Source organism: Engystomops pustulosus, chromosome 2 (assembly GCF_040894005.1).
Source record: "Engystomops pustulosus chromosome 2, aEngPut4.maternal, whole genome shotgun sequence".
Classification (NCBI taxonomy): domain Eukaryota; kingdom Metazoa; phylum Chordata; class Amphibia; order Anura; family Leptodactylidae; genus Engystomops; species Engystomops pustulosus.
Window position 1 is genome coordinate 66,980,489 of NC_092412.1, and position 23,699 is coordinate 67,004,187.

The 23,699-nt window shown below is 41.3% G+C and overlaps 1 protein-coding gene across 1 annotated transcript; it reads left to right on the plus strand.

Moving 5' to 3' along the window:
• Positions 1-100: 100 nt before the first annotated feature.
• LMBR1L (limb development membrane protein 1 like) lies at positions 101-22,839 on the plus strand. Its single transcript, XM_072135126.1, has 17 exons — positions 101-454; positions 8,433-8,517; positions 10,380-10,413; positions 15,892-16,031; positions 16,895-16,998; positions 17,142-17,268; positions 17,899-17,967; positions 18,238-18,302; positions 18,446-18,518; positions 18,607-18,690; positions 19,053-19,129; positions 19,662-19,739; positions 19,822-19,895; positions 20,007-20,097; positions 20,721-20,787; positions 20,885-21,046; positions 22,498-22,839. Exons 1-17 carry the CDS (start codon positions 389-391, stop codon positions 22,551-22,553), a joined length of 1,452 nt encoding a protein of 483 aa, XP_071991227.1. The 5' UTR covers positions 101-388; the 3' UTR covers positions 22,554-22,839.
• The last annotated feature ends 860 nt before the right edge of the window (positions 22,840-23,699 follow it).

Sequence of the window (23,699 nt, forward strand, 5' to 3'; positions counted from 1 at the left end):
TGGAGGACACGTGTCAGGAGCCGTGTACAGCTCCGGTGCTCCGGCCCCCGCACACACCGCTGACCGCTCCTGTCAGGTTACCACAGGACGCCCGGACTCTTGCCCCCAGCCGCACGCACTGCCCGGCCGTTACCAACTGCGTCACTGCTCCTCTCCACCAATCACACTGCAGTTCCCAGTCTCCGGGCTATACCATAGGTGGAGAAGGGGGCGGGGCGTGTGAAGCCTGGAGGAGATCCGCTGTAAGCAGATACTGGCCCTGAGGTGCGGGCTCAGTCCGGCGGAGACGTTGAGGCACAGTGCGGGCTGCGGTCGGGGAGCAGCGGATTCCCTCTAGTCCTTCTCTGTAGGTGTGGAACCATCTTGGGGGGCGCCATGCTGCCGGAGGATGGAAGCTGATCAAGATGTGTCGCTTAGAGAGCAGCTTTTCCACGAATGGGTCCGAGAATGCATCGTGAGTGCGGGCTTCAACTGGTTAAACTGGGCAGGGAGGGGTCACTGTTAACCCATTCAGTGCTTGTGTGAGGCTTCGACAAGTGTGAGGGGCTCTCCCCCCCCCATAGAGGGGCAACAACCTGTGGCTATACTGGAGCAGCAGCAGATCAATGGCAGTCTATGCTGGAACTTGTAGTTCTTCACTGTATCCCCCTTCCTGGATGTTTTGTATTGTCACCATTGTCTACTGGGGTCTGTGGGATCGATTATCTGCTGAATTTGTAGTGAGGGATGGGGGGGGGGGGGGTGATCCTGTTTCTTTATGGCTGTGTTCACACTAGTGTATAATGTAGAGGCTGCAGCTTTTCTATCTTTTGTATACCAGATCTTTGGATCATTAATAACTTAGTGTGTAATACGCATAGAAGTGACTGTAAAAATCTGTTACTTTTCCATAGGTGAACAATAATAATAAATAATAATTCCTTTATGTAGCACCCAGATTATGCAGCGCTGTACAGAGCTCACCAGATCATAAGCCTATGTGTAGTCCTATTTCACCCTGTTACTCTATCTGGAAATTGGCTTCTTATGATTGACCCTCCAGCCAGTCATTAATGTGACTTGTGCTCATATGATGACCACGCTCTCTGATGTCTTGTATGTACTTGCACTTGTTGCAGCCTCCGTGTTGTGCCACGCTGCTGCAGAGCCGGGTATTACGTGTGACAGTGACAGCCTGGTCCTCCTATGTACGTAATCACACTTGGGCAAACATCTCCGGCGCTGCTGGGCCGCACTGAGAGCATATACAAGGAAACTTCTTATTGTGTGCAGAAGCTGCATTGTAGGATTATTTGTGGGCTTATAAGTAGAAAGACTTTGATGCAATGGGAACAACGGTCACACAAAATAACCGTTCCCATTGTCCCAGGAAAGCCGCCACATGTGGAGCCTTATGCTGATCTGATGGGCACGAAATGTTTGGCTTAGAAGGACTAGATCCCTAGCATGCCCTATGAGCCTCTGTAAGTGGTAAATCTGTGTTCATTCTACATACAGATGACATATTCTTTGAAAACCCCCAAAACATGGTTGTATACTGTAAAGATATACTCTGTAATGGATCTCTAGACTTTTTAATTGCAGACGTATCCCTTTTACTTCAAAATTGAAAACTAGCCTGTGACACTTTTAGAACATTTGGCACACAGGTCCCCTCCCCCCCCCCCCTCCTTTTTAGTAGAACGGTCTCCTTCTAAGGGTTGTGTAGTTGTATGTACATCACTTGGTCATGGACAGAATTCTGTCCCCAGGACGTAAATAATGACGTTTCCTATAGAAACAGCAAGCAGAGATGTAGAGAACCATGAGGAATTGATACAGAAAGTATATTGGAAACTTGTACAACTTCTTCATTATACAAACAATAACAATTATTTGCTGAAATTCAACAACCCATTTATAAGAAATGATCCAATCTCCTGACATCAGAGAGGTGAGTGGCGAGTGTACCGGTACAAAGATAAAGCTTTACGTATGACCAGCCATCTGATACAGGTCCAATCTTCTAGGATTCAACTATCCATGAAAATGTGCTCAATATTTCTTTATAAGACAAATCAACATGGAAACAAATCCGTTCTTGTCAGACAACTGTAATCTGATGTTGGAGACGACAAGGAGTGTTTTGAGATGCAGATGAATAGATGTATGTTCTTTTGAAGGCACCTTACATTATCCTCCAGTATGTATGAGGGCTCCATGCAGGCTACAGCTTTCTGCTCTTACTGAACCCACAAGGTGTCACAGAGCGCGGGGCAGCTGGGAATGTTCCATAGACGTCACTCGGCCTCATATCTACTGACCTCAGTTATCCGTCTGCAGCGTCTAGTCTGCACCTTATTGTCTTGGTCTCTGTATGTCAAACGGGAATCAAGTTTCTTTTTTTTATAGCAGTGATGAAATGATCTAGAGCAGAACATAGTAGTAGAAATTATTTGCAAATGCAAATATATATATTGAAGCTGTAAGTTAACACAGAGAAGTAGGCCAATGTGAGCCAGACTCCTGATGTTTACTGACTGTTCATTCACAGGAATATAATCTGTGCATTTTAGATCATTCTGGGATTCCTAGTTCTCTGCTGGTTTAGGTTCAGGGTGGGGGGGGGGGGGGTTCAATCTCCAGTTTACAGATTAAAATTAAAAGCAGCAAGTGAAGGCGACTTATTGGCAAAAACTTTGGACGAGATGCTACCAGGGGGACAATCAGAAACCTCAAATTTCAAGATTTACTAATATAGTTGCATACATACATGTAGTGGCAGGTTCTTAACTTGTAAGATTCTGTCTTCCTTGGGATGCATGAAGTCCAGTTGGGGACAGATCCTTCAAAACAGGTCCTTATCGACACCCATGCATAGTATAATGGCTTACAGCTCTTTATCATTTTGAGAAGGCATGCCCACAACTACTCGGTGTTCTCTGGCCGCAAGTAACGGGCTCACAAACTCGGGGAGAAATAAGACCTGCTCTCAGTTTTGTAGATTTTTCTTTTAGCACACTGTAAAAGGAAATGGTTGTGTGCATGACCAGAACTATGAGTGTATGGAATCTGTGAGCAGAGAATGCACTGCTGACTAAAAAGTCAAATAAGTGGTGAGGGGTAACAAACATTTATCCAGATAACCAACCCCCGCCCCCTTCCAGGCCTTCACAATTTTTGCTACAAGATACCAAGCAGTAGTTGACTCCCTATATGGAAAGTCTCCCTCGTTATAGTCAGATTTTACTATATTATATGAGTTTTTTTTTTTTTTTTTTTGTAAGCTCATTCTTCTTTTTGATAAACTGTATATACTCGTGTATAAACCAAGTTTTTCAGCACAAAAAATATGCTGAAAAACCTTACTTTGGCCTATATACGAGTCAATAAACAGAAAAATTACATATTCGCCCTCCGGCGCCCCGATGCTCGTCGCGGCTCCTCTTTGGTCTGCTCTATTAGCTGGCAGAGATGCCTCCCTGCTGATGACGTCATGCACCCGTCCGGCAGATCGCAAGGAAGCGTCTTTGCCGGCTAATAGAGCAGAGAAAAGACCGAAGAGGAGCCGCGACGAGCATCGGGGCGCCAGAAGGTGAGTATGTAAGTTTGGTTTTTTTTATGTGCGGGGCTGGCTGTATACTGGGAAACTGTGACCAATGCATTTCCCACCCTCGGCTTATACTCGAGTCAATAGGTTTTCCCACTTTTTGGTGGTAAAATTAGGGGTCTCAGCTTATACTCGGGTCGGCTTATACTCGAGTATATATGGTAAGCTGTTACTAATTATCTGTTATTCCATGCTTAGCTTAAAGCTGTCAATTATTTTGGTTGTCAATATTTGCATGTTCTATATATAGATGTAGGAAGTGTTGCATAAGTTGACTATGTATCCTTAGTGCTCTGCACATTGCCCTTTATACCTTGCTAGATGCAGTATTGAACTTTTACCCACTAAGATCAGCTCATTGTAATCTCTTGGCAAGTGGTGTCTAATGATTTTCCAAGAAGTCCTACTCGCTGGTCATGGTGCTCAGTCCTCGTAACCTTTGAGATGTGCTGTGATAGTCAAACCCATATGATGCAAAAATGTTGTCCCTCTAGATGGCATATATTCAGCTGAAGACTGGATTTTATAAAGATAGTCCATATTGACATAATGGTATCATGTCCTTTCTTAAGACTTGTTGACTTTTCATTGATGTTGAGATTCTTCTGTTCTGTCTCTTCTTGCATTCTGGAATGACATCTCTAGACATTATTCTTGAAACCCCGTATAAAATGTGCGCCATGGTGTGTTGTACTGCTCAGGGTAGCATTTAGATAACTTTTGTGATGCACATTGGCTTTTGTGCCTTGTAAAAGATTGTTTTTTTAGTAGTCACAGTGGATGCTAAGTTTAAAGACTTCCGATGATGGAGAGAATTATTGTGGATGTTGAATTTTGATGCCCATTGCTTTAGTTCTCGGGGAGGTGTCTTACTGTGTCATTTTCTTCCTGTTCTGAATAGTCTACTTCTAATAAAGTTTGTGTGATTGTCAGGACCTTGTATAATATTTTGGCTTTATACGCTGGTGTCGAGAGATAAAACCGCGTACTTTATTTGACCTCATACAGACTCTGGCTGTTGTGCACAGATGACCCCATTTCCCCTCCTCTGCCAATGTCCTGAGTGCTGTTTACAAGACACTGTACAGCATTTATCATGTGTAGTCTCCTCCTGCGAGGCTCATACTGGATTCTTGTCACTTTATTTCTGCAGTTTTAAGTATAAGACTCCCTGTTCTAAAGCTGATGTATTAGAGATCAGTGTTAAAAATAAGGAAAACCCCGACCACCTATACCTTGTTGTACTTCTCATTCTATGGACATAAAGAAACATATTTATTTATTAATTATTTATAGCAAGGTCCAGCAGGCTATATACTACGGAGGCCGTGACCAATGCTTTTCCCACCCTCGGCTTATACGCAAGTCAATAATTAGGGGCCTCGTCTTACACTTGGGTCGGCTTATACTCAAGTATATACGGGTAGTTATATTTCATGTACTGTACTTCTGTGGACCCCTGCTACTTTCTACCTTTGGTCCCTTTCTTGTTGCTCATACCATTTAGGTTGTTTTTCTAGTGGTGAATGATTGGGCAGAGGTTCAGACATGAAGATCTTATTACTGGTGGGATAATGCATGCTGAGTAGTCACATTCTCTGAATACTTTGTGCATGACTCGCTCTGCTTTCTCTCTGCCTCTGGATTTATCAGATGTGCGGTCTAAACATCTGAACCCTGGATACTTCTTAAAGTATTTCTCAAGATTAACGATATGTAGGACCTGTCCTTAGAATATGTAAACAATATCAAATTGTGGGGGTCCAGCAGTGGCTTTCTCACCATCAGCTGTTTGGTTCAGAAAAGGAAACCGGAAGCAGATGGCTCCATCCTCTGTATACAGAGCTGTCACCTCCATCTCTTTCATGTGTATCAGAGGCAGCTGTGCACCACTTTTTTTGGTGCGGATGGTGAATATTGGTATTCCACTTTTATATTTCTGATCTCTTCTAATCGTGTAGCTTGGTTTACGCGCACACATTTTCCACCAATCATACTTCTCTCATAGACAGAGATTTTGTTAGGCTATGGCCAGTGATTGAGCCTTTTGCGTGTGGAAGTCAATAGAAACTTCTACCAAACAGGAAGGGTTTCTTTATTCAATACTCGCCTTCCAATAACAGGAAGGCTCAGTGATGATTTTGTTACATTGACATTAGAGTGCACTTTTTGTCATCTGTTAAAATTCATTGGACACAAATATCATCTGTTCAATGTTTGTTTTTTTAATAACATGGAGAAGACCCTGGTGCTATTAGCCCCTCTGAATAATGTGTAGGCAGAAGGGGAAGAGAAGGGAGAGGAGTCTACACCAGGCACAGTCACGATGCTGTGCATTTTCCCATTGATCTATGTCTTGCTGCATTGCTGTGTCCTGTTATCAGACAGCTGGAGGTCATCGCATCCCTGCTACTTTTCTGCCTTGGCTATAATCCTCTGATGTGTTCAGGCCCCGAGACAGCCTGTGATGGGCTTGAATGTCAATGAATGTTTCACCTAGTCGTCTCTGTCTGAGCTGTGGATTATATATTAGAAGTCGCTGCGCTGCAGCCTGAGATGTGTCGGCTGATACGAGACCTCTGTACAATCTGGCAAAATGTAACCAATGTTTTATACAGAATGTACAGAATTTATCTGTGAGAATAGATTGTACAAAACCTTCTTACTAGAGAGGAATATTAATATAGGCACGTAGTGATTATTATACCATCCTGTCTGGTTAACATTTGTTTCCATGGTCTATACGGGATAAGCTGACGGATGTATTTCTCCCTGTATCCTAATCCTGGCATAGGAATGCAATGACAAGAATTCCAAGTTATCAGATTGGGCAACGTTTGCGTACTCCTTCAGGGATTTGCTTCTTTGTTTAATAATGTAAAAAATAGATTTAAGAAAAGAAACTTTTATGTCTTTCCAATGAGGCTCTTCTGTAGCGAAGTAGCCACAGGTTTGAGGCAATGATGTAGGTGTTACCCAAATAGAAATACAAATGACTACAAATACAAATGGTTAGAATGTTACAGAGAAGACCTGCAATCACAAACACAATAAAATGAGTATATTAAAAGTAAAGTGGTTTTATTATTGCAGAAATGAAGTAAAACCCCTGAACTAAAGTTGTCTTTCCTGACAAAGCAAGCATTTATAGAATGGCTTTGTAATAAAATATATGTATATTGTTCCAGGTTTTTCCTAGGGAAACATGTTTTTACAGCTGTATCAGGAAAAGGGAAGTGCCTTTTGGAAGGTTTCCAATCAATCAGATGTACACACCCTCACTATTGTATAATACTGTAATCTACACACACTGTTCAGTACAAAGGGAAATTCATATATCACGTTGTGTCTCATCATAAAATCTATGGGATGTTATGATAAGAGGAGATTGTTATTCTTCCAGATATGGTAAGAATCATTGAAATGACTCTGATAGTACAGGACTGTGGAGCTAAGATTGCGCTGGAACTCGCAAGGTACGTCAATGAGATGCAACACATCCAGCCCTGCTGAGCTGTGGTCAGATTGGAGATAAGTGGCTGATACATAGACCATGTTTCCTGGGTACCACAAGACCTGCTCACCAGGAGAGAGTGTTTAGTAAAATCTAGCAATAAGACATATTTTGAACTTCATTTTCTGCATTCTAAATAATAAAACCTGGTAGCCATCTTGATCTGCATTGCCACCCACTTCATTTTCAGGATTATCGTGAATCCTTGAATTCTTAGGGATCATAAATGGCTGGCATGATAATGGAATGATAAATGCTCAGGGCAAGACTTGGATAGGAGAGGGTGCACTAGTGTCCTTATTTGCATCCTAATAGAAAGTGATTTTTACTATTAGGATTAGAAAATGCAAGGGGACACTATCACTAGCTTTTATGCCACTATGGTAGGGTATGACATTTTTTTTTTTTTTTTAGCACTACCTCTTTTATGTAAATTCTTCCATTTACATATGAAAAATACACATCCAAAGTCATATGCAAATGAGCGCTGGAGAACCGCTTCTAGCCCGAGATGAGTCAGGGTGAGAGGCTGCGAGAGGATTGTCTGTTTAGATGCCACTACCTTGGGCTCTATGGAAGCTACAACCACAGTGCTGTTCTGTCCATGATTTTTAATTTTTTTAATTTAGCCTGTTTTTGCACATTTTTTTTTTTAAAAAAAGAGCATGCGAACATCATAACTGACATGAACATTACAAAGGGCTATATACGTCTGAGTTCCTAACATATTTTTGTATTGGAATCTGCAACAAAGCCTCCCAACGCCTCTGACGCAGCAGTGAACGTAAGCTAAGCATACCTTTACTCTTGTCGTTTGTGTTGAAGGAACAGTAAAATGTACATAGAAGAGAAACCACTTCATGACTCATAGAAATTGAATAGAGCAAAGACGTGCAGAGGAGAATATGTAGTGTGATGAGAAAGAGCTGAAGCTTGGGTGCACTTGGCATTGCTTATCATTCCCCACACGGCTCTGAGAACATATGATTCTGTCTTTTCTGTACTGCATCCTAAAAATAGCCCTAGACTGTCACCTTCTTTAATACACAGCACTGCTGCTTATGTATGTGTGCAATGCATGGCTGTGCTGGTTATATTTATGTCCTAGTTCCTGTGCACAGCATTCTGTGATATTATGTTACTGTTTGTTTTCTTGGTGGATAGATTTCTTCACTTTACTATAAAAGCAAAAAATAGAAGGAAACCATCTTCCTGATTAGTTATGTTTAGCTTACTTCTGTGTGTTCTTATACATCCTGTTTTGCACAGTATTTTACACCCTCTGTAATAGGAAAATCGTGTAATAGTCTTTTCCTGTTCTCTTGGCAGATCTGCAGCCTGCTCTTCTCCTCGCTCTACCTCCTCTCGTACATGGTCATCACCAAGTTCAAGAAACATGCTGATTTCACCACTGGTGAGTCACAGTCCACAGTGTAACGGTGTCGTGTCAATTCAGTTAAATACTTTTTTTTTTCTCCCAGAAATGTAAAAGTTAAAGCATTGTTAATAAATATTCAGGATTCCAAACTTTCCCCAATGTAAATGATTTGTGCATCATTGCAATAGATTTTTCCTTGTGTGTCTGTAAGGAGGTCCTTGAGGTTTTACCGTTTACCGTTATGATTGTCCTTTGTGAACAAATCCAACATCTGTATGCTAGTTTCCAATTGGAGTATAATCCAATAATATAGAGCGTTTGGGCATTTTGATACAGAACAACCTCACGCGTGTTGTCGTGTGCCCCCTGTAACAAGATATGTTCTTAAATTAGCTATTATTTGCCTTTTTTTCCCTCAAATTATTTTTTAAAATATGCAAATGCACCTCAGGGGCTTTGGTGTACATCCCAGAAGCCCCTCCTGGCTCCATCGGGCACTTATTATTCATACCTGCCTTCTGTGCTTATTCCCACCTCCTCCCTTCCCCTGCCAGAGAGCCGGTGCCAGACAGCGCAGCCAGAAGTAGCTTCTGTAATGTACACTGGAGCACCTGAGGCTCATTTGCATATTAAAAGTCAATTTTCACGAAAAAATAAGCCACTAAAGGCTAAATGGCACATGCCCAGGTATCCTTGGGTCAAAAACAATAAATCCATGTGATGATTTTCTTTAAGGGGAACCTGTCATAAGGATTTAGGCACACAAGCTGTCACCATCCCATTGTCCATGACAGGATCACAATGATGTTCTACATTCTAGAGAAATATATAGTCTCCCCCCCCCCCCCTCCCCTCCCTAGAAGACTAGTACATTATCATAAGCTTCCTAAAGCACCTGTCATTCAGACGTGTGGTGCTGTACCTGGACTATAGGACCTCGACTAAGGGAGCAGGGGACATCCTTGTCTGCCTCTCCTCCGTCCCCATGACTCCTTACAGGTCACTTGTATATAGCGTTTAAAGATCTATTTCTGTGTAATGCTGACTCTTTCAATGTAGAAGGACATCATTCTAGGGCTGCAACACATGGCATTTCAGTTGCATTTATAATTGTAATTTAAGCGCCACAGGGAGGGGCTTGTCCGATTGCATATGTGTTCTGTATCCGTAGTGTTACCCATGTCCGTACATAAATTAGAAGGATTTCCATATGTATGCATGAGTGTGTATCAACTCTCCCCCTACTTGTTATACCGTGCCTTATAATATATACTTGACTAAGGGGAATGTTGGGTGAACTATCTCAGTAATGAAGTAATTGAAGGCACGTGAGACTGTTCCCTGCCAGAATTGAGAGCAGTGTAAAGCATTATAGACTTTGAGGTTAAAATAAGTCTTGCTGAATGTACAATAATCTCTGCCCATGAGTCAGTCATGTTATTGCCTCAGAGTCCAGGTTCTCCTTTCTCCCGTTTGCTGTAGTCCTGAGCTCTACTTGGATCAGTCTACTTATTTGCTCAGCACTTCTTATAATAGATCCACAGTGCTTCAGGTCCATCAGACAACTTGTGAGTGTCACATAACTACTGCGGGTGCGTCACTTCTATTACATTGCACAACAACATGTCGGCATGATCATATACAAAACATCTACTTTATTCAGAGATGTCTGGATACCAGTTGGGAAACCTTTTCCCTCCAAAGGGTTCGGATCACTCGGTGAATTAAAATGTCAGGTTCATCTAGTTCAGAGAGTCATTTTACATCAAGTCTAGTTTTTGCTCGATCAGTTCATTGTGTAGATGGAGGTCGCTGACCTTCTAGAAAGTAGAATTGTGCTGCGTCTATGTCGGCCTGCGCTTCATTACGGATAATCAATGCTATCTGCTCTCTTACAGTGGACGTCGAAGATGCTGCCGTTAACAGAATTGCGTAAGTGTTCTCTATCCTTCTCTATAGCTAATAAAGTACATGTCCTGTAATGGTTACTAGGCGCTGTCCACTCGAATATTTACCAACCTGTGGTTTAATGAATGTCTGCCCTTTCTGCTGCAGTGTCTGTGTCACTTCTGTGTGTTTTGGCACAACTCTCCATAGCGCATAACACAGTTATTATGTGTGTTTAGGATATACTGTGCTTCTCAGACTCTAAGCCTCACCTTAGCTGATGGGTAAATATTTAGTAACCTATGTATTTGCACTAGTAATGGCACGTCCTATGAGCAGCACGTGTTGGAGGGGTTCTTGTTGGTGCATGAGAGGAGTAAATAGATGGTGCTGGAGGGCAATTACTGAGCATAAACCAAATCGAGGCCAGGACTAGTGTGCTGCCAAAACTCTGCCCTCCTCAGTTCCCCCCGGCTGATCCTCTGTGTCGCAATAGATAGAGGGCTCTGATCTGCTTGGATACATGTAACACACAACATGGATAGAAGCCGCTGTCCAACTTTCCATTGACTTTTATTGCCTACTGTACAGCTTACTGGGTTTCACAAGAAGTGGTGTCTGCATATGCAAAAAGACCCCTTGTTTTCTGGCTTCTATTGTGATTTCTAAATGCTGTATGTGCGAGGATGATGAGAGGAAAGAGAGAGCTGATGCAGATTAGTGTCTTGTGTGTTTTCATGCTATACAGCTGGGATTCCTGGCTTTACCTAGGAATGACATCTGGACTATAAGGCTGACAGCGACATGACTGTGGTCAGTCCATGAAATGCATCTAGCGCAGTCCGATTTTTCAGGCACCCTAAAGAGGATGCATTATAGTGATATATACGGCATCTTCACTTCCCAGCAGTGTGGCGCTTGCATCACTACGATGCTCAGAGTCCCCCCTCTGCGGTTGCTCCGTGAATTTCTGCCACGCGGTCCGTTTTTCACGGACTGCCCGGGGTGGCTTCCTTGTTGGCCAAAGACAAAGCCACATTTTATCATAACTTTTAAATTGAATAGGTTATACAAATGATTAAAATATTATTTTTATCTCACAGTTAGTCTGTGGGGTCAGGCTGCTGCAGAACAGCGTGTAACTAAAACTTTAATAACCCCGTAAAAATTGTCTTGATGTGAACCAGAAGCTTATAACAGCAGATAAGAAGATCATGTAGTTTCCTAGTAAATCTCTGACATTTTATGACATGAAAGCTTCAGGGTATTGATCTTCTATAAAGTGATGCGGAGTCTGCTGACTGGCAGAAGTGTTAAGATCTAGGGATCAATATTCCTGATTTGCACCTTTACCCATGTTGTCGGGGGCTCCCTGTATCTGTAAGGATACGTGTGAGGGGGTTGTACTGTGCTTATTCCTGTGTGTGCACGGTCCTGCTAGGACATAGATGTGATCACTGCTGTCTTGTCATAGTTGTTGTTCTCTATGTGCCTGTGGCCTTTGCTCTGCCACGCTGGCCGAGGACCTGAGCCCAGTCATCTGGCTTTAGACTTTCATCTCGCTGCTGTGCTGTTGTTGGCCTCTCTAAGACGCCTTATCCAGCTGATCCAGCTGCATTAACCCTGTATGTTCTTACTGAACGCTCTATATAGCAACATTGGCACTAACTTTCTAGTTCCAGAACATGTAGCTGATGCAGATCAGTGTAGGTATGTCCGCTATGCTAATTGCATAGATGGAGACTAAGTAGAAAGAAGTTGGAAGAGCCCTGTAGCTTTTTCTGACATTTAGGGTCTACCGTACTTTAGTCATTTCCATCACTGACACAGCATCACACTTTGTGGCTATTTCTGGATTTGTTAGTAAATCGCAGGACTTCTTTGTGTCTCCTCTTTCTTCCTGATCCATGACTCTTTGTCTGGATTCTCCATTTCTCTGCACTTCATAGCTCTTGGCTCTTTAAGATGTCTTTGAAACCTGATCTCTTCCTCTGTCTCCCAATCTTTATGCTGCAGGGAACCAAATGCTGGAGAGCAGTAATGGAAAAAATGAGTTTGGTTTTGATGCTCTGGTCTATAGTTATGTCTTGCAGATGACAAACCCACATGTTATACACACATGTAATACTGCCATTATTTTGCTTTAAAAACAGTCTTGCGTGACGTCACTGAAGGGGTTAGTTCACATAATCCTTAGGAACAGGGGTATTATGGGAGTTGGGGTTGTTATAAAGTACAGACAGTGTCCAGGTTATGTACAATATAGATTATTTAGGTTTGTACTTGGGTTGAATTTGTATGCAAGTCGGAACAAGTGTATTTTATCATTGTAATGCTAGAAAACTTTTTTTTTTTTTTGTCCTGATGACAATTTGGATTCACAAAATTTTGTGCTGTCATGGGAACAAGGATTATCAACAAAACTTCCTTACAGTCCCCTTACAAGCTGATCATTGCATCCAGAGAGCTTCCCCAGAGGACTGCCTGTTATATTGAAATATTATTTTTAGACTGATTTCAGTGCAGTTACACAAGAGAACATTTTCTATGATCTCTAGATGGAAATGAGGTGCTACCCCCTCACCACTTCACTATAATAGCTATGGCTGTGTGCAGGTTGTATCTGAATGTTACTGAATAACAGTCAATCCTTATGTGACGCCATTATGTCAGCTGTTGGCATGTGGGCCTATAGACACCCATCTGTCACATTGGCTGCATTTGCTTATTTGATGACTCAAACCACCTACTCAAGTCAGTACTGCCTAAATTATTATGATTAATCACCACCTGTAGTGATAGTAGTAAGAGTTTGTCTACAATAATTTCCATTAACACTGAAAACCAACTTTGAGGAGACACTTTAACAAGTCTATACTTTGTAACCCTACAACCATGACACAGATGCTGAATGTAATTCCCCATACACAAGTAATTTGCCAGCACATATAGGAGGTTTAGTTTGCAATGTTTACTTTTTTACATTTTTACACTTGGCCTCAAAGTCCAGACATGAATTCTTTCATTGAAGTCTCTATTAACATGAAGCAGATATCTTACACTTTCATAACCTTCTCCTGAAAAGTAGCCTAAGAAGGAGAATGAATGCTGAGGATTTCTTCCTTTCGTCAGCAAATGTCTTCAAAAGCACACAATCGCCCTTATGGCTCATGTACAGATAATAAAAGGCCAGGCAGACGATTAGTCCTATCCATGTCGTGCTGTGCATTTGGATCTTTTAAGATGCTCATATTCTTCAGACTCAAGGCCGCCATGCACTGGTAGACATGACCGAGCATGCATGTTTTCTGAATAGAGAGACTTTCCTATGGTATCAGCTAATCTTCCTTCCAAAACAAAGGATCATGATGCTGAAGACGTACGTTTACCATCAGGGTGGGGGAAGATGGTACACTCAGGTCACACATAAGCGATAGGGGACAAGACAGGAAGTGGAGTCCTAGGAGACCATTCATTCGGTGACCCAAAACTTATTGTTGGCCATGGGGCTCAAAACTGGAGAGTGACATGGTAGCAAGCTATAGATCTATCTATATATTTTTTTTTTCTCTTATTCCTGTTAATCCCATTGAAGAATACAGGCAGTCCCCGGTTTACATACAAGATAGGGTCTGTAGGTTTGTTCTTAAGTTGAATTTGTATGTAAGTCGGAACTGTATGTTTTATCATTGTAATCCCAGCCAGAACTTTTTTGGTCTCTGTGACAATTGGATTTTAAAAATGTTGGGTTGTCATAAGAATCAGGATTAACACTAAAGCTTCATTACAGACACATTTGTTATAACTGTTATAGCTGATCATTGTAGCCTAGGACTAAAGTACAGTAAATTACCAATATCCAGAGGTCCGTTTGTAACTAGGGGTCGTATGTAAGTCGAGTGTTCTTAAGTAGGGGACCGCCTGTAGTTAACCTTTAGCCCCATCTGTAATTGCATTCAGCAGCAATAGTCATGACTAAACTTTCCTCTAATTTGCCAGAAATGTGGTAACAACTTCTTTATCGATATCCAGTTTGGGTCATCACTCAAGCTCATATTTACATAAAACTGCTTAGACTGGCTGGACTTGAACTACTACAATGCATTGCTGATGTAACACCGAAAATAGCCTCATCCCAGGTGCCCTGGGGCCAGGGAGATGACACCCAGTATATGACTGTTCTATCTGGCTCCATTTCCTGTCATTTCTATGGCTCGGTGAGCGTACATAATAGTCATCACTCTCCATAGCGGTCACACGTGCCGTCTTCTACATAACATATAGCGCTGTCAGCAATATTTAGCATTCTCTTCCCATACAATATATATTGGCAGCATTGCCTATGGACTGGCCACGAGGCTGGGGAAATGTGTAACCTGTACATTAAGGAATAACTATCCTGTAGCGTCTTATCAATTACGCTGACAAATCTCATCCACACACTGTGTGTGACAATGTGAGCCTGATGGCTGACACCTTAATAGGATTTTTAGCAAAAACTTGTATATATACTGATTCAGATTAAAAATATTTTATTATCAAATACAAAAAAAATTTCGTTTTGACAACCTAAGAATAGATGTATTTTTTGCTTTGTAGTTTATTTAGGTGTGTCTTGGGTGTATTTATCCGTTCTGACTTCATAGGCTACCAGCTCTGCTTAAAGGATTGTAATGGTAGACAATAGGTGGTGTTTTTTCATTGTATTATATTCAGTAGATTGACACAATAATATGACGGAATAAATTCCGTACAAACTACAGGTGTGCGAGAAGGAAAGACGCCCTTTGGTTCTTTATCCTGCATTTCTAATGAATCTCTCTGTATAATAGTGTCAAGGCTCTTAGAGTAATTGCACTAAATAACCGGGGAGAGCTACATTACTGCACCCGTAATTCAGGGTGCTGCAGGGATTAGAGATGAGTCACACAATGTCAATCCTATTTCACGTTCTTCCTGGTAAAGAATGAGCTCAAGCTCCCTGTACGTGGTGAGGTAAGGAAGCCTTATGCCTCTCTAATACACGATCCTTCCACATATACAGCTCAGCAGTATAGGATACTGCCGGGTGTACCTGCTCATACTATTGCCACTTCCCTCCCATCAAACAATGTAAGAATTCAGATTACCAGTAGCGTTTCTCTAATGTGTTTTTTTTTTTGGTTTTTTGGGTTTTTTTTGACACATCAGGGGGTCAAAGCTCATTCTTCAAATTGAAAGGGTTGAATTCTGCAGCCGATGAATAGCGTCATATGTCCGCAGTTCATACAGGAATCAGAATGTAAATCACAACATGTGCGCACCATAATGTATCTGAACACATGTTGTTAATACTATGTTATTGTTGTTGCTATCACTACACAGAGTCACAGGACCAAAAAGCAGATAATGGGATCCCACTGGGTTTTGCTTCCTCTGAGGACACCACTGTGGCATAGATTTTGTTATACATGATAATATATGTTTGTTTACTCCTCTCCCTGAGCTCATCAGTAATGGGTCCCATTACATGTTTCTGTACAGGCTCTGGATGTGCACGTTTACCCTCGCTGTGTCCGTGGGGGCCGTGCTCCTGCTGCCCTTCTCCATCATCAGTAATGAGGTGCTACTCTCTATGCCACACAACTACTACATCCAGTGGCTCAATGGATCCCTCATCCATGGTGAGTACAGGCAAAAAGGCTTGGGAACTTTTATTTGAAGAAAATATAAAAAATAAATCTACCCACTGTCTCTTCTTAAGAAAGGCAGAGGAATGTAAATAATGCATACATATAGAGGGGAGAGGTTGATGAGTATCCTGCAATCTACGTCACCATTTGCATACCATAAATAATTTAAATGCTGTACTTTGAGGAACTGAATGCAGTATTCAGCAGTACAGAAGCCCCAAGGGTCTAGAGCAGACCTTTTTTTTTATTGTGCCAAAAATGTGTTGTTTTCGGGTCAGGTAACACCCTTACCATGGTCACTGTGTCCCCCACAAATGCCCCATATCCTACCCCAACCCATATAAAGTGTCATTTTCTGAAAACTTCTTAAAATGTCCAGCAGCTTCCCCTCCTCATCAATAACATGTACTGAAGTCTCTCCTCGCTAATAAAATGGCACTAAGGGCTGTATGTGTTGAGTAGTTTTACAGATTTCTAGACACACAGGGGGTATTTTATGATCACCATCTTCTATTTTACTGCAGACTTGATCTTTTTTATGCAAACAGTACAATTCATCAGCAGAAAATATCCTCCACGTGTGCACTTGGCCTAAATTGAGCAAATCACATTGCATCTCCTGTCCTAGAATGTGGAAACCTTACACCACCTTCAAGGAAAGTTCTGGCCCTCGTTACAGATGTAAATGTAATAATGGGTTAAATACTTTGACCGTAAAATTTGCTCAGCAAAGACTTAGAAAAATGTAGAGCAAATCCCAAAACGATTAGTTGGCCTAAAAAGCTCATCATCTCATCCATTAAGCATGTAACGTTCTGTCCGTCCCCAGCTAACCCTTCCTTTTCCTGTTCTAGGTCTGTGGAACCTGGTGTTTCTCTTCTCAAATCTGTCATTAGTATTTCTGATGCCGTTTGCATATTTCTTCACCGAGGCAGAAGGATTTTCAGGATCAAAGAAGGTAAATGTGTTTCTCGTCTCTCATAAGTGTATGGCTTCACAGTGAATGTGATGGCATTGGTTTCCTTCTATAGTTGTAGTTCCTTCCTAGTAGTAATGTAATGTGCATCTTCACCTCTAAACAATATATTTTTCCTCTTCCAGGGGGTCATGTCCAGAGTATATGAGACCTCAGTAGTTCTTCTGCTTCTCACCCTCCTGGTCTTCGGCATCCTATGGGTGGCTTCTGCAATTGTAGACGATGATGCAGCTGGAAGGGAATCCCTTTATGGTACGTCTTTTAGTTAACTTATTAATTTGTCACTGTTTCCATGAATCAAGTCTGGTAGCAATGTTACATGTTCTCTTCCTCCTCTTATACATGAGCACCAGTATCTTGCCAAACATCCACTGTACTGTATACTCACCCAATGGTGCACAGCCATACTCAACATATGTAGAGGTCTCCTGATATAATTACTGTAACTAGATGTGGCCTCCATTATAAAGGCTTGATATTAGTAAACAGCCGGATATGCTTGGCCTTTTTCACTGACTCGATTGCCACGTTTCCTTTTGTTGTAATGACAGGGTGGCAGTCGTATAAGTTGTCACTTGTGACTAAGCTTGTCAGAACCTGATGGTGAATTTGTCATTGTATAAACATGCTAATAGAACAATTCACTAATGGGCCGTCACACTTGCCATGATATTTGTCAATAAAGACCTCTGCGGCAAAAAAGAGAACCTGCCGAAATTGGTTTACTGCTATATGAGCATCACGTCACATCCTGTCCCCCAGGACTGCCCCACCTCAATATTAGATGGCTGTAATGGTGGACTAATGGAAATTGAAATTCTATTTTTGCTGGAAATCTCCAAGTTGTCAGCTATAGAGATGGCTTTTCGTCTTTTCTTTCAGATCTCTGGGAATACTACCTCCCGTACCTGTACTCCGGCATCTCCCTTTTTGGTGTACTGCTTCTATTATGTAAGTATAATGTGAATGTACATCTTTTTGCTAGGGAAAGGAGTAAATACTTGTATGGCACAAGGCACCATTGACAATTTCGCTTGTCCCTTTGTGGCTGTAAGATCTCTTTGCACAAAGGCTCCTTTATTACATTTGCATGGTAGCTAATATAATGTCAGTAAATTAGTGTCACATGAGGATGGCATATCTTTCTGTATTCATGGACTTCCTCCCAGAAATTGAATGGTGTGACTGTGTTTGCTGATCCTTCCCTTTTTCTTCTTGCAGTTTGTACTCCATTGGGGCTGTCCCGGATGTTCTCAGTTACTGGGAAGCTGCTTGTCAAACCTCGGGTAAGTCTATACCTAATCTTCATCACAATATTTTATTCTTGCAATTACCTGTTATGAAATGACACAATAAATTGGGGAGAGACAAGTGGTGGACATCATCTAGCCCCCTGCTGCTATTACACACTAGCCCTTTACCTTTCTAGCTGTTGGAGAACTTAGAGGAACATCTGAGCTGCACAGCATTTGAAGAAGCGGCCATATCCCGTAAGATCTCGAGTAAGTACCCGATCTGTGGAAATGTGATTACTGGTTGACATCTGCTTGGATTTCCTCTCCCTTCACTAAAATGCTTTTTATTTTGCAGCCAAGGCATCTTGCTGGCTGAACCTAAACATGGAGGCCCTGCAAAAAAGGCTATTGGCTATAAAGAGTCACAGAATTACATTAGGTGAGACGGTATAAGTACATTTGAGCTTTGAACATTAGTATATATCTCAAAAAAAACATATAGAGATGTACACATGAAATGCTACTATTTAGTCTAAACAAACTTGTGCTCCATCTATTCATATTTTCCTGAATGGTATTTTACATGTCACTAGACTTTGTAAATTTATAGTATTTAAAAAGCATGAACGGCTGTTGTAGAACCTTACATACTACATGTGGTCCGGTGACACGCTGCCATCTAGTGGCTGAATGGAAAACATCCATGGGGAGCAATGATTATATGTGGAAATGATGTGGTCATCTTATTTCATAAACTAAAATGACTTTATTAATGTGAAATTGTGTTGGCATTTATTTTAGAAATGAGAAGGAAAGCCTCTCCATGGCAGCGTAATTTGGTCTATCCCTTAGCCATGTTACTGCTCCTCGCTCTCACGGTAGGTTACTTACAGTAAAGCGTTACAATTATGTCCTGATAAGCTAATATTTGTTACCAGTACTGCAAAGTTATTGTTTGTGTGTGTGTTTTTTTTTAACATATTGCAAGATGAAACCAGCTTCATGAAACCATTGTTTTGTTGTAGTAAACCATTGAAAAATATTTTGGACTTTCACAATGTGGTTTTCTGATCCACTAATATGCTAGGATATACCCACCATGCCAATGCATTGCAGTCATTATATACAGGCAACCTATTAGTCCATGCTTCTGCACAATGTAATAGGAATAAAGCCAAGGCAGGTCTGGCTTTAATGCAGCCTATTATGTTATACTTCCTTTAAAAAGCATTAGAACCCATATCTATCATCTTAAATATAGTGCTTTTTAATACTTCATTGTACTTTTGTGAGTTTATAGCAGGACACAGAATTGACCTTGACTAGACTACCTGCAGATTGCTTACCATATATGTCACATGAGCATCGCTTGTATATTAAGGTTAATGTTTTCTATTCACTTTCCTCAAGGGCATCTCTGTGCTGATCGTCTGCTTCCATGTCTTGGAACTTCTGATCGATGATGCAGCCATGCCAAAAGGGATGCAGGTACTAATATTACACAGTTATGGGAATTTTTTTATTATCCAGATTCTTATTACCTGAACTAATGGATATTTGTCTTCCACAGGATTCACGGCTTGGAAAAGTATCTTTCTCTGTCTTTGGGCCTTTTGGAGCAGCTGTGCAAGTCATCCTCATATTGTATCCTTTGCTTTAAAAAAAAAAAATGTGTGAAGATGTGTACATATATTTAAAACTATATATCCATATTCTCCACTTCTGAATCTGTGTGAATCCTTAACCACACTTCAGCTACTTGATGGCAGCATCCGTCGTTGGGTTTTACAGCTCTCCCTTCTTTACACGACTCCTGCCCCAGAAACAGAACACAACCATGACCAAAGTAAGACTTTGTTTACTTTTGTATTTGTGGAGATTTATTCTAGATGGCATAAAATGTTTGTTTCTGTGGTGGCAAACTGCAACACTAAGCGCTGATCCTGGCACCGGATTCATCGAACCTATTTTAACACACGGCCAGCCCCCTGTAGTATATAGCCGGCCAGCCCCCTGTAGTATATAGCCGACCAGCACCCTGTTTGCCCAGCACATAAAAAAGTAAACTTGCATACTCCCCTTTGGGCGGTCCCATGCTCGGCGCAGCTCCATGATACTCCGGTCCCCACGGCTCCTCTTCTGTCTTCTTTTTGCTGCATCAGCCGGCAGAGGCGCGGCCATGTGCTCTTCCGGCCGTCACACACTATGACGTCATCTGTGGTGACATCTCTGCCGGCTGTTACAGCAGGGAGAAGACTGGAGCATCAGGACCGCACAAAGGTGTAAGGGTTTTTTTTTTTACTTGTCTAGGTTAGTCTTGGGCCCTCAGTAGGATCTTTTATTGGCATGCTTTTAATTTATTTGGGAACAATGTAATTCTTCATTCATCCGTTATCGCCATTGTATAGTTTGTGAAAATTGTATAGAAGTTGAAACTGGTTTCGCAGTAACCTCTGCTTCCTCTTATAGATCATTGGAAACTGCGTGTCCTTGCTCGTCCTTAGCTCTGCTCTCCCGGTTTTCTCCAGAACATTGGGTAAGTCTTATGTAGGGCACATTCTAGATTGGGTCCACAATAGTATAAGTAATAGCTGATATTGACATGACTCTTTCTCTATACGATGGCCTTTTAGGTATCACTAGGTTTGACCTTCTGGGTGACTTTGGACGTTTTAACTGGCTGGGGAATTTCTACCTAATCTTCCTGTACAACATCTTGTTTGCCGGTCTCACCACACTTTGCCTCGTGAAGAAGTTTACCTGGGCCATGCAAGCTGAGCTCATCCGGGCATTTGGTAAGATGATGTAGAGAGATATATATATATATATATATATTAAATTTTTTTTGTAGAGAGAGATATATATATATATATATATATATATATATATATATATATATATATATATATATATATATATATATATATATATATATATATATAATAATTATTATTTTTTTTTTTTTATAAATTGAGCATATATGTCTGTGCATTTTTGTTTTGTTTTGTTTTTGAAGTTTACTGGAAAACTCAAGAAATATGTTTTGGGTAGAAGTGCAATTGTCCCTATACCTGCTCTATACCTTGTGTGACATGTAATACAGTATCTTTAGGGGGGATGTGAGAGATTAAATATTCTTTTAACCCTTTGAAGTTAAAATTTGGTGAATGGTCCTGCCTAATAACTGTAGTTGCTTAACCCCTTTAGGTCCAGGCCTATTTTGTTTGTTTGTTTTTTTTTTTATTCCTAAGCTTCTAAAGCCATATTTTTTCCCTCCCATTTACAGAGCTGTATTAGGACTTTGTACTTCCTATGAGTTATTTAGTGTTCCATGCAGTAAACTGGGAAGCTGTAAAAAAAAAAGGCCAAATGTGGTAAAATTTAAGGACAAATAAAATGTATAGTCTTTTTCTTGCAGGTTTTGTTTTTTTGGCTTTCTCTGTTTGGTCAGACTGATTAATGGAGGGACATGTATTATGACTTGTCGACCATTTTTCTGGTGGTCTAAACATGTCAGTTTTCTGACCCAAACGCCACCATTTCCAAAAGTGGGCAGTGCTAGGGGGTGGCTGTATTCACTATAGTATCTGCGGAGCACACCTTTTTTCTCTTAGTAAATCTATGGGTGGTGGGGATTAAGACTTGGGCTCAATATGCCAGTCTTATTAAATTTCCTCCATTATCTCTTCTACGGATCCCAACAATACCATGGTAACTGAATGGCACCCATTATATTCCCACTGTACAGTATTTCTGCTACATGCCTCAGGTGTAGAGGTTTGCAGGGTCAAAGGGTTTTTTCAAGGAATCCCCCTGGGGGTGGCAGATGTAAACAAAATAATAATAATGTGCTTGCCCTGATCTCTGTTCCAACATCTTAGTGGACTGGCACCTGTCGGCTAGTGCTGGGTGTCAGGGTACCTATTTTGCCAATCAACGGCTTCAGTGATGTCTCCTGGCCAATATCGGTTTTGGCAACTATGGATTCTTCTGCGGGTCTTTTACCTCTGGGGATTATCCAAGTAACCCATTGATTATATGCCTACATCTTCACAGTATATTTATATTGTGTTGTGTGGACAGATTATGAATAATTAGAATAGATTTTTCTTTCTATATGTGGCTGGACATGTACTAATATATACAAATACTTGGGCAATAAAGCCATTGGTGGTCTGTGAATAAGGAAAATAGTCCTGTGATGTGAGAGCTCTCGTCTGATGGACGTTTTCTTCTTCTCTTTTAGGGCTGGACAGGTTATCTTTACCTGTGAACAGAATTCGTAGTCAAGGAAAGCCTTAAATTGTGAAGGAGTTGTCTTTCAGTAGGATGAACACCTGGTATCCAGGTTGTGGAGTCCGTGGCTGGTCTGACAAACTGCTCAGATGCTGGTTCCTGAGTGAAGATGTCTTGTGTATGAACTTTGAGACGGGATGGAACAGTTAGCATTTTCTTGCTAGCACTTGGTCGGGATGAAGATCTGATGTTCCAAAATAATCTGAGCCAGTTCATGCAGGGGTGAAATCTCCCCCTGTACATTGCTTGAATATGATTTCCGCTGCTAAAGAGTAGGAAGGGAGTAGACAAACTTGTGTTGGTTTTCCTTTATTTTTATTAAATAACTCATTTTTTTATTAAGGGTTTGTGCATTGATGGGATACACAAAGCCCCAGCGTTACTGCATGGACCTGCAAGAGACTGTGAAGGTATATCCTGCCAGATGGATGATCCAATAACCTGTGACTGCAGGTAGACTCTCCTTCACTCTACTTGTGCTTGTTTACATGAACTCCACTCCAGCCCATGGGGCACCTTGTCACCATCATCTCATCAGGATAAGGATTCACCAGCTCATTACAAAGAGACTCTTCTGTCCCTTGTGTGGGACCGACTCCCTTCTGTGTTCTACGTCTTTTCTACTCCTTTCATTGAGATTTTCTGTGTTTTGTGCCTGGGTCTTGTCTGGTCCTGAGTGTGTGTAATATGGCTGAGAACTTGTCTCTTGTGACATTAGTCTGGATCTGTGAATATCTCACTTGCTGTATCTTTATTTATTAGTCTTGCAATTCCTTTCTGAAGACGTTGTAGACTTGCAGTATTTTGTATCTTTGTTCCATGTTTGTCAAGGAGGAATTTAGTAAAAACTTTATGTACAGTGACCTATCTATACTCACTGTCACCCCCATCTTTAACACCATTTAGCTAATTTTCACCCTTTGTGTGGGTCATAGAGATGTAGGTCACTAGAGGTTCACATTCTGGAGGTGCACATAGTTCACCTTGTGCCGTATACACCAATCACTTTTCACATATATGAGAGTGGAGTCTTCCCATGATCTGTTAGCAGGGGGAAACCAAACTACATCTATACACATTGCTTTATGGCTTGTAGTAAACCAGCCATTGTTATTTTCTTACAATAGCTGAATCTGCCTTTTCAGGTCAGAT